We start from the raw sequence: 16,034 nt of genomic DNA, 5'->3' as shown, positions 1-16,034 counted from the left end.
GATAGCCCCATTATGGTCAAAGTCACCAGCCGTCTGTCAGGGCCTGCACAGAACTATTCCCTGGACTGCTGGCAACGAGCTACAGAACCAGGGGATCACGTTAAACAGGCATTGGCCATGAAGACAAGAAAAGCCAAGCTACAATGTGCAGGGATGGCTTCTGAGCTTTTAAGAAAGAGACCCCTCTTAGGGTCACTTATAGGAAAATTGGCAAATACATCAATGTACCAGAAATACATCTAAATGGCCTATAATTTTAGGGGAAAAAAAAGTTCAATTTCACTAGTGATCAAAGAACAGAAAACTAAAACCACAGAAGAACTTTTAGTAAAACATCACCTATCAGATTAACAAAGGTGAGAAAGAATACCAGGTTTTGATGTAGGCCTGGGCAAACTGCTGGTGGGAGTACCATAGTTTGGAAATCAGTAAGAAAAGCCTTAAGAAATGTCCAGTACCACTTCACACCCATTAGGATGGCTGTTATTTAAAAACAACAACAAAGAGGAAAATAAGAAGTATTGATGAAGATGTGGAGAAACTGGAAGCCTCGTGCATCGCTGGTGGGGATATAAAATGGTGCAGCTGCTGTGGGAAAGCGACTCCAGGATCCAGCAACTCCAATGCTCAAAGGACTTGACAGCAGAGGCTCAAACAGATACATGTACATGAATGTTCATAGCAGCATTATTCACAAGAGCCGAAAGGTGGAAACAACCCAAGTATCCACTGACAGATCAATAGATAAGCAGAATGTGGTTTAGTGGTTTATCTAAACAGTGGCATGTTATTGAATCACAAAAAGGAATGAAATTCTACTACATGTTACAACATGGATGAACCTTGAAAGCATTATGATAAGAGAAATGCGCCAGACACAGAAGGACAACTAGGGCTTCCCTGGTGGCACAGTGGTTAAGAATCCGCCTGCCAATGCAGGGGACACGGGTTCGATCCCTGGTCCGGGAAGATCCCACATGCCGTGGAGCAACAAAGCCCGTGCGCCACAAATACTGAGCCTGTGCTCTAGAGTCCGCGAGCCACAACTACTGAGCCCGCACGCCTAGAGCCCGCGCTCCACAACAAGAGAAGCCACCGCAATGAGAAGCCCGACCACCGCAACGAAGAGTAGCCCCCGCTCGCTGCAACTAGAGAAAGCCCGCGTGCAGCAACGAAGACCCAACGCAGCCAAAAATAAATAATAAAAAAAAAGGACAACTATTGTATGACTCCACTTATATGAGGGACCTAGAAGACGCAAATTCATAAAGACAGAAAGTAAACTAGAGGTCACCAGAGGCTGGGGGGAGGGGGGACGGGGGAAGTTATTGTTCATTGGGTACAGAGTTTGTTGGGGAGGATGAAAAAATTTTGGAAATGGATAAAGGTGATGGTTGCACAACACTGCAACTATACTTGATAAAACTGAATTAAAAATAGTTAAAATGGTAAACTTTATATGTATTTTATCACTTTGTATATTTTACTCCAAAAAAAAAAGTCTTAGTACAGAAAAAGGTCAGATCTTTGACTTGGGAAAACCCACTCCAAGGGATTTATCCTAAGAAAATCATCCCCCCAGTTGCACAAAGATGCATATATGTGATATTGTTTCATCATAGAGGACAATGTTCATTGTATGTTCAATGTGTGTTCACTATAAATGTTGTGTATAATGGTGAGAGGAGAAGCAATGGAAATATCTACCAAGAGTTTTGATTAAATGCTCTGTGGCATTAGCATTAAATACAATACTATGAAGACAATAAAAGTATATGATCTATAGTTGTTACCTACCATGTACTACACTATACTATACTATTGCTACAATATACTATTCCTGAAAGATATTTATAATATACTGTTAGTAAAGTGACAAACCAGTATACCTATATACCACACACAGACATATATAGCCATATATTTCCTAATTTATAACTTCCTAAGAAACAATTTTATCAATTAAAAAATTATATTTTATTACTTTATATATTTCCTGTAATCTGCCTTGAATCTTTTGGGGAGTGGTACAGGTATAAGCATATAGTAATTAACTGATTGACAAAATAATTTCAGGGATGCTTCATGTACATTTCTAGCTGCTATTTCAAGAATAACTCCCGGGCTTCCCTGGTGGCACAGTGGTTGAGAGTCTGCCTGCCGATGCAGGGGACACGGGTTCGTGCCCCGGTCCGGGAAGATCCCACATGCTGCAGAGCGGCAGGGCCCGTGAGCCATGGCCGCTGAGCCTGCGCGTCCGGAGCCTGTGCTCCGCAACGGGAGAGGCCGCAAAAGTTAGAGGCCCGCGTACCGCAAAAAAAAAAAAAAAAATAGAATAACTCCTTCTTCTACTTCAATAAAATTGTACATAATATTCTTTTAAAATTCTTACATTTATATTTAACTCCCAATTAGGCATTTGGGAAAAGTATGAAGGAGGAAGAATGACACTATGAAATGTATTTTTTAATGAGCCATTCTTTGCTTATTTTTTTCCGAATAAATTACTACTGAGTTTCTAAGTGGGAAAAAAAAAAGAGAATAACTCCTTCTTCTTTTATCCCCAGCTTTTTGCTTAAACAAATGTCAAGGCTGTAGAACAGTGGGAATAACAGTACAGCAAAGCGCTGCCTCTCTCTCAGCAGCATCACCAGCTGATGCCGTTTTGCCACTTCCGTGAAGCTCTCTCACTTGCTCTCTCCACACACTCACGTACGCACGTCATTTTTTTTGTCTAAACCATTTGTAAGCAGGTTGCAGACATACTGCCTGAGAACGAGGAGAACAGCTGGTCTCCCTGCTCCCCAGCTTCTCTGTCCGCCTGAAACCTCTACTCCGGTTCCGAACTGTCCCTTTGTGGGGAATATTCTGGGAGTGCTCTCCTGGGTCGGCTGCTGGCTTCGTAGTTGTTCCTAGGACACAGGTTGGTAGTGAATTGCCCTGGGCTGCAGGCAACTGTCCCGGGATTTCTGAGACAGCTCTGGCTCTGGCTGCTGTGTTTCAACTGCCGTCCACGACGTGGAAGACAGCAGTTATTCTTGTAAGAAGAGAAAGAATTTGATTCAGCCATTCACCACCATCTGATTTTGAAGGGCGGCAAAATGCAGCTGGTAAAGGAATTTCTCGCACCTGCTGCCGAGGACGCGGCTAGTTCCTGGCATAAATTCCCAGTCTTACTCTGAGATGGAGTAACCTGCTCTCCTTCGGATTAGCCCAGCAGCAGGGGAGAAGTGAGAAGGTCTAGGACCACCTGTGGTCAACCACCCAAGCTGCAGGCATCCTGCCCAGAGGGGTCAGAGGCGTGTTCAGAGCAGCCCGCTCACACATGCAGAGCACGGACTAGGTGAGGGCCTGCTCTGCGCCAGGTTCCAGGACCCGGAGACCCGGTGGGTGGGGAACGGGCTGACCTGGTCCTGCCCTCGCAGAGCACACAGTCCACAGGAGGTGCAGACGAGCAAACGGGCAATCACAACCGCATGGGCTGCATGGCAGGAGAGGGCGGCCTGGGGGTCTCAGGATCCTAAAATCTAGGCTTGGGATGTAATTATAGAATCAGTGAGATCCAGGCTGAACCCTGAAGGTGGAAAATTCACAGAGAAAGTGAAAAACGGGGTCAGAAGTGGGGAAAAGTGTTTCCGTGCTAACACTCGGTGGTGACAGAGGTGGGAAGAGAAGCGCGAAGTTGACAATCAGAAGTAATTTGGCCTGGCCAGAGTGTAAGGCAGGCCTGAGAGTCCAGACTGGCGCTCACCACGGGGAGAAATGAGATCCCTGGCAAATGGCTACTAAAAATAGCCCAGGATCTCTGCATCTGTCTGGCCCTGGGGTCACAACCCCAAATGCTTCAAGGGCCTGGCAGGTGACACGGAGGAGTGAAGGGGCTGTGCCGACTTCCCACGGGCCCCTGAGCTGTACTCTTCCAACTAGACATCTGCGTGTTAAATAAATAGACATCAGTGTCAGAAGTGTCCTGCCCTTCCACAGCAAGCACACTCTCTCGCACGCTCGCATGACAGCACTGGAGTTACGGCTCCAGGTCATTTCAGAACATTGTCTTCTTATTCATCTGGAAAGAAAACAGCCAAGGCATCCTTCGTAAATGCAAAGAAAAAAGCTGACCCCAGTTTTCCAAAAGTTCAACCTTTGCCAGCGCTGTCTAAAGAGCGGCCTCGACTAAGAAGGAGGTGGGAAAGTGGAGCCCCCACCCCTGCAAAGCCTCCCGGGGCCCCAGGACTCTCTGCTACGAAGACAACTGTCAGGTCACAGTTGTGCACCCAGAGTAAACAGCTGGGCCGAGAAGGCAGCAAAGAAAACCCGCCGTTCTGTTTTCATCTCTAAAAGCTAGAGAACTAGACTCCACCTGTCAAACACAGCCACGCTCCCTGTGCTGGCGCTCTGGCTCCTACAGTCCGCCCTGCTGTGCTGTGTAGACAGGGGATTCAGTGAGTCTGTTTAAGGAAGGGAAGAGCGAGGAGAGGGCTTGCCCCTCTCATAGGGCCCAGGTTTCCAGACCCACTTCCGCAGCAGCATCTGGTCCTCAAAAGTTTCTCTGTTGTTCTGAGCCCTCCGCGTGCCCTTCACAAGAGAGGAAATAAAAATGCCAACAGATACGGGAAAAGCTCACCCTCATTAGCCATCAGAGAAATGCAAATTACACTCATCAGAAGAGACAAAATGAACAAGACTGACCATATCAAGGGAACAAATGGAAATCTCATTCGTGCCTGGTGGGAGTGTAAACTGGTAAAACCATTTTGGAAAACTGTGAGACAGTACCTACCAGAGCTGAACATAAGCAAATCCCACCAGGCAGCATTCCCACCCTGGGCATATACCCGACAGACATGAACCCCAAGAGTTATATATTCAGGAATGTTCACAGCAGCACTCCTCACAGCAGCTCAGAACTGCGTCCACAGGGGAATGAAGAAATTCTGGTATATTCATACGATGGAATACTATGCAGCAATGCAAAAGGATGACCAACAGCTACACACAACACAGAAGAATCTCACAGATGTAACACTGAGTGAAAGAAGCCAGACGCCAAAGACCGCTTGCTAAGTGAGTCCATTTACGGAAAAGTCAAAAATTGGCAAACTAATCTGTAACGTTAGAAGTCAGGAGAGCAGTGTACCTTTGGAGAGGAAAGTGGTGGTGCTGAGTGGACGGGGGCATACAGGGGACTTCTGGGAGCTAGCAATGTTTGATTCCTCTGGCTCAGTGGTGGTTACTGGGTGTGTTCAGCTTGTGATGATCTGCTGAGCCTTATGATTTATTGTATGCGTGTACTATGATATACTTTAATCAAAATACTGTTACTTTGTAATCAAGGAGGCAGCATAACGCGTGTACCACAGTGAATTCCACTCCGAGCACTAACTGGCCTTGAGCTTGGTAAAACCATTTGTCTTTCGGTGTCTCCCCTTGCTTGTGTGTAAAATGGGGACACAAATGCCCGTCCTCCTCATAATGCTGTCAGGATTAAAGGAGAAAGAGGCCCATGGAGTCTGGTGCCGTACCTGGCACACAGTAGGAGCTCAGATCGTGGGAGTTATCATCATTGACATTAACCAACCTCCCCAAGTTACATCTTTACGTAACCTCAGCCCCCAAATCCCAGCCAGAGGAAGCCTCTGAGAGTCGTAACAGGAGGCCATCCTTAGCACTGCAAATTTGTTCCCTAAAATATCCAAGTGTAGAGACAGTTGCTTAAACCCTGAAGTATTCATTTATTGGCCAAACTGCTTTTAACAATAGGGCCACTTTTTTGGAAACCAAAAATCGGAACTGAGGCTCTGACAAGCAGGAAGATGCTTAGGCTCACTGGGCAGAGGTCTGGAAATGGGCCTGTCCCCTGTTGTGTCAAGCACATGAGGAGGCTGCTCCCGAACCTGTAGGAGCAAGTTCAAGACGGCTGGTTGCATGTTGGGGAGCAAGGCCATCTCCTTCTTCCAAGCACCTGCTCTAAGGGTCCAGGTCAGGACCCACATGAAACTGGTAAGGAACAGTCCTGGGATGAAGGTCATGCATGTGCATATGTAGTCCCCATTCTAGGTTATTCTGTGGCACACCCAAGACATCACTGATCCAAGACAGTGCTTCTCTGAACTCGTCTGTTTGCCGAAATGACCTTTGGACACTTGTTAAAGATACAAATTCTCAGGCCTCTTCCTGGGGATTCTAATTTAGAAGAGACAGATGGGGCCCAGGAACGTGTATTCTTAAGAGCTCCCCAGGTAATTCTTACACTGGGCAAATTTATCAAGACCCTGGACTAGAAGTTCATGGTAGGTAAAACACAAGGGGATTAAATAAAAGAGAAAATGAAAACCCTGCACTTGCTGCTCAGAAGTTCAAACACAGCGCAGTCTGGTGGAGGGACCCAGCTACCTTTGTCTACGTGGTAGAGATAGGTCTCCTGGCTCATGGCGGACAGCAGGTGCAGGACACAGGTGTAGATGCGGATTTTCTCATCACTGTTGTCCTCCCAGGTGTAGTCCTGGATCACGTTGAGCAGCTCTCGAACAAGAAACAGAACCCCGTGTTCCGGATGATCCTAGTGGAGGACCAAAAAAAGGAAAAATAAACCTAGATGTGAAGCAGGAGGAAAAAAAAAATCAAGACAGAAACCCAGGTCCCTCCCTTTAGCAGCTGTAGAGAAATTAAAGTGCCAGCTATGGTTAAACAATAGAGAGAAAAGTGACACGACGTCGTTCACTCCACTAAACAACACACTCCAGTCTGGGGAGACAAGCTTTGAGAGCTCTGGGTCTGAGGAAAGAAAGCAAAATTACCTGTCAGTTTAATGGGCTGTTTCCAAAGTTACAGCCTTGCTCTTATGTCCATAACAGTAAAAAGCCCTGTTCTTCCAACTACAAAAGCTAGATTGCAGGTCTCGTTGCAGACAGCACAGCAGAAGCCACCTACCTCGGGTAAACCCCCAAATGATCACTGTCACCACCAAAGGCACCGACTTTAAACACATTCTCACTCTTTAGGGCATTCAGCAACATTAACAGCTAAATTGAGGATCCTCTCTTGGGAGAGGAAAAACCCAACAGTCAGTCACAGAGCTTATAACAGTGTTTCTCAGATGCTAAACTGAACCAGTGCTGGGATGCAAAAAAGTCAGCAGCTTCAATTCAGTTCCAAAAAGGATATGCAGGGCTTCCCTGGTGACACAGTGGTTGAGAGTCTGCCTGCCGATGCAGGGGACACGGGTTCGTGCCCCGGTCCGGGAAGATCCCACATGCCGTGGAGCGGCTGGGCCCGTGAGCCGTGGCCGCTGAGCCTGCGCGTCCGAAGCCTGTGCTCCGCGACGGGAGAGGCCATAACAGTGAGAGGCCCACGTACCGCAAAAAAAAAAAAAAAAAGGACTATGCAATGCAGTGGCTCCCCTGCTGAATGCTCCCCAAAGCCCCCTCCCCCCCCCAGCTCCTGCTGCCATCGCCCTGCTGACCCGGCTGGTCCATCTTGCCCCTCACTCAGTCCACCGCCACCTTTACGGCTCCTGGGACCAGCTGGACCGCTCAGGGTCCTGGCAGGACACAGACGACACGCTCACAAGGGTTAAACGAGGATGGGTTAATGAAAGATTATCAGAATGAAGAGAAGTAGCGAGAAGGCACCCAGGGCCTGGCAACAGAGGGAAACTGTTACCATCCTCGGGCTGAAAGCACGCGGTGGGGAGCGAGTTTTTGCAGTTGGAGGAGGCCACCCAGCAGCAGCTGCAGCCCTGGATGGAAGAACAAAGCCATCGCCAAACACGGCCCAGTGAGAGTTGGGGGATAAATACCCCAGCCTCGCTCTCCTCCTGCCCTGCAGTCCATGTCACTGCTCGCGCTGGCTGAACCAGCTGGAAGCCAGAAGGAAGGAAGCCCCGGTGACGCGATCCCCAGAGGCCCGTCTCCCACACAGACCGGACTGAAGGGCACAGGGTGCTCTGGAGGGCAGCTCATATGCCAAGGGGGTCTGGCCTCCCAGCCCTGCTGTTCCCCTGACTGGAACATTCACCTGTGAGACTTGGCTGCACTGGCTCCTTGACAGCCTCCAGATCTCATCTTACATGTTAGCTCCTGCCCTGATCGGCAATCCAGAGCCCCTACCCGTCTCTCTTCATCTCTCTTCACGTCAAGTCATCCATCTCATTTTTTCAGAGCAGTGCTCAGCATCTGAAGTGATCTTATTTATTCCTAACTACCCAAACATACCTCTTGGTTCATCTTTTTTTTCATCCTAGCCTATAACCTCCAGGACGGCAGGTACTTTATCTGCTGTGTTTGCCAGTAATACACTGCCAGGACTGCCCAGGACTGCAAATGGTGCCCCATCCCTGTCTCTGCTTCCTGGGACAGTGCTGGGCACAGAGCAGGCACTTGGTAGGTAAATAATGTTGAATGGATAACATTCTTCAAGCACCTTCTACGTGCCAGGCACTGAGGTGGCTACAAGAACAACAGCTAACTTTTATGGCAGCTATTGTAGCTACCATAGCTTTTCTACGTTCCGGGAAGATACTTTTATGACTTCCTCTCCCCCCCATTTCACAGATGGGAAATGAGCGACACTGCTGGTGCATGGGGGAACCAGGATTTGAGCCCCGGGAGTCTGGCTCCAGAGTGGACATTCCTAACTGCTAATACTCTATTTATACTGCCTCTCTACAGATGGAGTAGGGACGAACTAGACTTTATGGAGCTGGCCGGTTGGGGGAAGGCATACGCGTAGTCGGCTGTCTTGAATTCAGGCATGGAGTAGAAGTGTGATAACAGGGGTGCGGGAATTAACAGCTACATAATCCAATGTGTGGATACACTGCAGTAATACTTCCAATGGGCAAGAACGAGGGCGGAGGAGAGAGAGATGATTTGTACAGCTGCTAACATCTACAGGAATTGCTGTTACGGTATTGGCACAAAAGAAGACACACGATACTCCAAAATCTGAGTACCTCAAACTATATGCAGCAAAATTGCCCGTGCCATGGTCCGCCTTCCATTGCCAGAGTCAGTCTCAGATGGCAGCTCACTACCGCCTTGCTTGGCTAACAGCTGTTTCTAACTAGGCTATTTCGTTCTGCTATGTGGATGTTCAAAATATATTCTATTTCAGGATCTGCCTGGAAAGAGACGACACTCTGAATGTTCCAGTAACTTAATTTCAATACAAATTGCCGTAACTATTGTGAGAGAGCATTCAACACACCTGCAAAAAGGTGGAAGAAGGGGTCACGGAGACGTGAAGGTTTGTAGCCAGCCGTTTCTGCTAGTTTTAAACCGAAGAGACGAAGAGATTATTTCCAACCTTCTCTACAAGGAAAACATTTTCCACATGATAGCCACGCTTCAGTGGTTGTAACATTTTCAAAAGAAATTGTACCAGTGCCAGCAACTAAAGAAAGGCGAACACAGATTTTTTTTTTAAAGAAGAAAAAGAGATCCCAATTCAGTTGGCAATCCGAGGGGGAAAAGGTTTCCCCTGGGGTCTCTGCCAAGGCTGCCCGGCAGCAAACAAATGCTCAGGAGTCGGCTCCCAAGGGGCGCCTGGGAGGGACTCAAACCGCTCGCGCTCTCTCTCTCTGCTGCACGGAAAGGGGGCCTGCGTTCAACCACTCAGAATATCCCTCTGGCTCCTTGGTCTGTGGGAATCCTTCTATTAAATGTGACTGCTTGAGGGAAGGAATACCCTGAAAACGACTGACTCCCCAGGAGACCTGAGAGGCAGCAAAGACAGCGCCGAGTACACACATCCTGGCTTTGAATTCTGTCTTGGCCACTTACTAGCTGGTTACCCTGGGTGAGTCACCTCACCTCTCTGTGCCAGGGTCTGCTTCTGTGAGATGAGGATAATAACAGGTTTGTTTGCAGTGAGTATTTGTGAACTGCTGGCTGGCTCACTGTAAAAGGTAGGTAAGTGTGTTAAATAAGTATTCAAGTCCTTTAGAAAAGGAGCCAGAACACAAGGGGACTGGGAGGAAGGGCAGGAAAGGAAAGAGGGGCACTGGGAGGGCGTGGCGGGGGTGGAGGGCAGGAGACAGATCACCGTGGAGATGCGAGGCCCTTGGTGAGTCTGCAGAGCTCCCCGGCCTTGCTGCAGCCAGCCCCTGCCCATCTTGCCAGCTCAAGACCCTGGTGTCCCTCTAGCCTCTCACCACCTCGCTCGTCACTGCGGCTCTCTTCCAGTCCCTCCAGTGCTGCTGGGTGACGCTTCCCACCTCAAGACCTTACCCACACTGCTCCCTCTGCCCAGAACACCCTCCCCTCCCCGCCCCCCGCACTTAGGGACCTACTAGTCTTCCTCTGGATCTCGGCTCAGGTAACACATTCTCAGGGAACTTCCCTGACCCACTTCCCTTCAAATCTGAGGCTCTCAGAGGTCCCTGTAGTTCTTTATGACACTTTATACAACTGTAGTTAAGTATTTATTTGCTTATTAGCATCTGTCGCCTTGAGTGGGAGCACACATTTCTCATGTTCACTCTTCCATTCCCAGATCAACAAATATTTGCGGGGTGGACGGAATGAATGAATCTTAGCATCTGGATACCATGTTATGCTGATGGCTGGACTTTTTCTCAAAGATAAGACAGAGAAAAGACATTTCCCTGCTGTGTCCTGGTGATCAGTGCCAGAAAACTGATGGGAAACATTTCCATTGCCTACAAATTTCAACTGAATCAAAATTAGGCGTCTGAAGTGGTAACACTGAACTTGTTCAATTAATTCTACTTTGCTTATCCTACCGAATGTTGTCAAAAGAAATGCATTAGTTCAGTAACATGGAGAAGACTGTTCTGCAATCTACCAAGAGGCTGACTGCTACTAACGCCAAAGAAGAATGCTTCAAAATGCTCCAAAGGTGGTACTGCTTGCTGAGGAGAGAGGGCTGTCCTGGGGGAATGTTTACTTCTGCATTTATAAGTATGAATAGAGTGGGCCACGTATTTTATTTGGTCTAAAATGGCTTCAATTTTTTTCTAAACAAATAAAATGAATCAAAGCTGTCCAAACCCATTCTTTAAAAGTCTTGTGCTCTGGGGGTGGGAATGCAAAATGGTGCAGCCACTATAGAAAACTGTATGCAGGTACCTCAAAGAATTAAAAATGGAACTACTATATGATCCAGCAATCCCTCCTCTGGGTATTTATCCAGAATAATTGAAATCGGGATCTCACAGAGATACTAGTGCTCTCACGTTCACTGTAGCACTATCACAACAGCCAAGATATGGAAACAACCTAAATGTTCATTGACAGATAAATGGATAAATAAAATGTGGTACACATATAATGGAATACTATTCAGCCTTAAAAAAAAAAAGAAAGGAAATGCTATCATAACCTTGGATGAACATTGAGGATATTATGCTGAGTGAAATATGGCAGTCACAAAAAGACAAATACTGTATGATTCCACTTATGTAAGGCATCTAGAATAGTCATGTTCATAGAATCAAAGCGTGGAATTCCAGGGCTGGGAGGAGGAGGAAATGGGGAGTCACTAATCAATGAGCTTAAAGTTTCAGTTAAGCAAGGTGAATAAGCTGTAGGGATCTGCTGTACAATACTGTGCCTTGAGTCAACAAAGCTGTACTGTCCACTTAAAAATATGTTAAGAGGATAGATATGTTAAATGTCCTTACAACAATAAAATTAAATTTAAAAAATAGAATTAAAAAATAAAGCTGTGACATGAAAGGTAAAAATGCGAACCAGGTAGGGCTTCCCTGGTTGTGCAGTGGTTGAGAGTCCGCCTGCCGATGCAGGGGACACGGGTTCGTGCCCCGGTCCGGGAGGATCCCACATGCCGTGGAGCGGCTGGGCCCGTGAGCCATGGCTGCTGGGCCTGCACGTCCGGAGCCTGCGCTCCGCAGCGGGAGAGGCCACAGCAGTGAGAGGCCCGCGTACTGCAAAAAAAAAAAAAAAAAAAAAAAATGCGAACCAGGTAAAGGTGGGATATGGGAGTCATCTCCTGCTAAACCTACTCACGGCGGGCGGAGCTCGCGTGTGGCCCATCCTCTGGCTTCTGAGCTCGGTTAGCGCCCGGCCTTAGCCCTTCAGGCTCAACATCTCACGGCGCCCCGGAGAGCCGGCCAGTAGTTACTATGCTGCATCCCACAGGAGGGACGTAGGGTTGTTAAGTCTCAACAACCTTGAGCAAATAAAGCCCCCTGCAAACGTTTCAGGCAGACCATGCAGGACAGGCTCTGGGGCAGCACAGACCTCCCAGCTCTGCTGCTCAACAGCCGCGTGACCCCAGGCAAGCCTCTTGGGCTCCAGGTCTCCTCAAGTGGGAAAGGTACAATGACTCCTACCTTGCAAGGCTTGGGGGCATTTTCCTAGAGACTGAATGTTGACGAAGGGAGTTAGCACTGCACAGGGCACCTAGTAAGAAGTCACGGACTGTGGCTATTCTTCATCTCATCATCTTTAGTAAATCCTGGCAAAAGCCTGAGCACTGATACCAGGAACCAATAAAGTCTGGCAGGGGGGTTCCCCTGAATGCCTAGGGGAACGGTAGGCAACAGAAAAGGATTTAATGGACCCAGAGGCACCCGGGGACCTGGAGAGAGTGCACATGCCCCGCAGGAAGGGCAGCTGCTCTCCAGCTGAGGTCAACTGGCCAGGTGGGGAATGCGGGCCTCACATGGCTGGACCTGATTTTTCACAAGGAACTAAATTTCTGGGGTTTCCTGTGATCTACCAATTTTTATTTTTATTTATTTATTTTTTCAGTACGCGGGCCTCTCACTGTTGTGGCCTCTCCCGTTGCGGAGCAGAGGCTCCGGACGCACAGGCTCAGCGGCCACGGCTCATGGGCCCAGCCGCTCCACGGCATGTGGGATCTTCCCGGACCGGGGCACGAACCCGTGTCCCCTGCATTGGCAGGCGGACTCTCAACCACTGCGCCACCAGGGAAGCCCCTACCAATTTTTAAATGTGGGTAATTAGTTCCAAACGTTTTCCATCATGATGTGGCCAACAAGTATGTCTCCGGGCTGGATTCCACCCACTGGTCATCAGTTTGTGACCCCAGGGACCAAGCTTCTGGTTCACAAAGCACTTTCATAGCTATCATTTCAGTCAATCCTCACAGCAGCCCTGCTAGGTGTGCATTTGGATGACATTTTAGAAAGGTGACAACTGAGGATCTGAAAGTTACAAAACTTTCTCAAGGCCACAAGGCTATTGAGTCATCGGGTCAGGACCGAACACAAGCTTTTCTTCAAGGCTCCAGTGATTTTTAACAGAGAAAACCCCATATGCAGAAGGAAAACGCATCCCAGTTAATCAATGAACAATGACACTGATCAACTTCCTCATTAGAAACCCTGATTTTGTCACCTGACAAATAACTAGAATATCCAAAAAAGAGAGAAATTGATTATAAAGTACTAAGAAGGAGATCTGAAAACACTGAAATCAAGCACCAAGCCCGCCTCTGAATATCCCAGCCCCTCTTCAAAGAACTTGGGATCTGAACTCGGAAACTTCGGAGCAACTCACTTTTTGTTCTCTCAGCTTCACTAAGATATAATTCATACACCCAACAATGCACCCACTTAAAATGCACCGTTCATAGGTTGGTTGTATATTCACAGAGTTGTGCAGTTGTCACCACCGTCAATTTTAGAACATTTTCATGACCCCAAAAAGGAACCCTGTACCCACGGGAGCTGGGCTGCTTTCATGGCCTGAGTCCAGAGGGACATTTCTTAAAGTGTGGTCCTAAGACCACCTACACCTGACTTGATGAGGGAGCTTTCAAAAATGCTGGTTCAGAGGCCAATCCCACCTACTGAGTGAGACTCTCAGTGGGGAGGCGGGGATGGGACAAAGCAAGACTCTATTTTAAAAAGCATCCCCGATTCCTATGTACATCTGGCTTCATCAGGAGCCGACCCGTTTTGTGCCTGGACCTTGTTACAACCTGGTGACGCCTATGCACAACTCAGAGTACTATTTTTAATGCAGAAAATAAAATATGTAAGACTACAAAGGCAATCAATTACGCTAAAATATAGTTGTCAAAATATTTTTTCAATGCATTTGTTATATTGTAATCTATTACTTCTTGGTGAAGTAATGATGGGCCTAATAACTACTGCACTTTTAAAGGAAGGAAACATGTAGACGATCTTCTGAAATAACTTTCACACCTGAAACGTGATATAAACATAGTGTTGACTATTTTCGTGACAAAGTCCCAGCTACTGCAACTGGTACTGTGGCTCTTTGCCTGTGATTCACAATGAAGCAAAAGGCTAAACTTCACTGAGGTTTGTGAAAAAAAACAACAACAAAACAAAACAAAACACAAAAACCTTTTTTTTCTCATCTAAATTCGTGGTTGCCCTGCCAGAAACCCTGGGGTAGGTGGACCCCAGGTTAAGAACCCCAACTAGGGTGAAGGTCCTAATGCTGGATCCTGGGAGTGGCCTTGATTCCTTCCAGCCCAAGCCTGACTTCTCATCTCCTGTATTCCACGAGAAACCCCAGCATCTTCCAACAATATCCCCTTCGACTTTTACTATCTTGTTGCGGTTTCTGGTACTTGCCATCAAAATACCACCACCATTACCTTTTTAAGTGTTTATTATGCGCTAAGGCACTGCTCTAACCATATACGTACATCTGCTCACCTAATCGTCACAACAACCTAGAGATGTAGACACTCTTATCATTTCCATTTTGTAAATGAGTAAACTGCATCCTGGTAATGGTACATAATCACCTGAAACTCAGAGCTGGAAGGAAGGGGAGCTGGGATTCTACCTTAGGTGTCTTGGTCTGGAGGCCTGAGCCCTCACCACTAAGTGATACCCCCTCGACCATACAGAGAGCCTAGACTATATACCCTGGACACAGAATAAATAGAAAACACATTGAAAAATTCAAACATCTGACTAGAAAACCAATACAGGTATAGACAGAACATCCCTGCACTTTTAGGACTAAGAATGTATGTAAAACAGGTCAAAGAAAGACATCACCTACAGGTCTTCTGGGGAAACGTACCGGAACTATTAATAAAGTAGAAAAGAAATTGCAGAGGAATTCCAGAAGGAATGATTCTGAGGGCCGCATCTTTCCATCAATATTAATCATCTTTGGAACTTCTGGAACGAGGCTTATAGCGGCTTTGAAAAAGGCATCAGCTGCAAGACAGAAGAGAAGTCCGTGTGTGAGAATGTTGAAGACTTCAGGGTCTGCTTTCTTCTTCACACGGCCTGGAAGTCAGGCCACACCGAGGGCTCAAGACAGCTGGCGGGTCCTGGAAGAGGGTTTCTGCACCGTGATCGACTCGTTGGAACGTTCGCTTGAGAGGGTGCTCTGAGCCTCCCAGCTCTCCTCTTCCCCCCCTTCCTCCTTTCAGCAATTTGGCTCAGAGAACCTCAAACTGACTTCAGATAATACGTGAAAAAAGCACGTGGCAAATTGTTACAGAGGGCATAGAAGTCACAGTTGCCTGTACTGAAGGCTTCACCTGAACTGGTTCAGTGAACCATCCGGTTCACCACAGGAGGAAAGTGCTGTCCGCAGCCCACTTCACAGGTGGGAAATGAGGTGTGGAACGAGAAGTGCCCGGTCCTACCACAGGGCCTGTGTATGCGGGAGGGTCCAGCCGTGGTGGTGGAGCCCAGGCTCAAGCTCTGGTTTGTCTGAATATACTCTAACGCACACTGTATTTGTTAAAGAAATAACAATGGAAATGCCTGAAGGAATGTGTGTGCGCGCGCGCACGCGCACACACACACACACACACACACACACACACACACACACACACACACACACACACACACACACACACACACACACACACACACACGGCTTTAAAGACTTCTGATTAGGTGACAGTTCCGGAGAATCATTTGGAAAATGAAGACACTTTAAGAACTATGAAACAGACTATAAAACAAGAAGACCTCCGAGGGTGAGAGGGAGGAAAGAAGGGGAAGAGGGAGAGAGGACAGATGGAGAGGAAGGGGGAGGCGAGAGAGAGGGAGTAACAGGAGGACACAGCCGGTG

At 47.6% G+C, this 16,034-nt stretch overlaps 1 protein-coding gene across 2 annotated transcripts in view; it reads right to left on the bottom strand.

Annotated features, from left to right (window-relative positions):
- The window catches only part of VPS35L (VPS35 endosomal protein sorting factor like), a 129,347-nt gene that overhangs the window by 9,229 nt on the left and 104,084 nt on the right, over positions 1-16,034 (bottom strand). For both annotated transcript variants that reach the window (XM_027098088.1, XM_027098090.1), the window contains 2 exons: positions 15,021-15,160; positions 6,394-6,559 (listed from right to left, as the gene is read on the bottom strand). In XM_027098088.1, the coding sequence (XP_026953889.1) occupies positions 6,394-6,559; positions 15,021-15,160 (306 nt within the window). The remainder of the gene's footprint in view (positions 1-6,393; positions 6,560-15,020; positions 15,161-16,034) is intronic.

The sequence above is a fragment of the Aethalodelphis obliquidens genome, unplaced genomic scaffold (assembly GCF_003676395.1).
Source record: "Aethalodelphis obliquidens isolate GAN/ISIS:26980383/991018 unplaced genomic scaffold, ASM367639v1 scaffold120, whole genome shotgun sequence".
NCBI lineage: Eukaryota > Metazoa > Chordata > Mammalia > Artiodactyla > Delphinidae > Aethalodelphis > Aethalodelphis obliquidens.
This window is presented reverse-complemented; position numbering and strand designations above follow the sequence as displayed.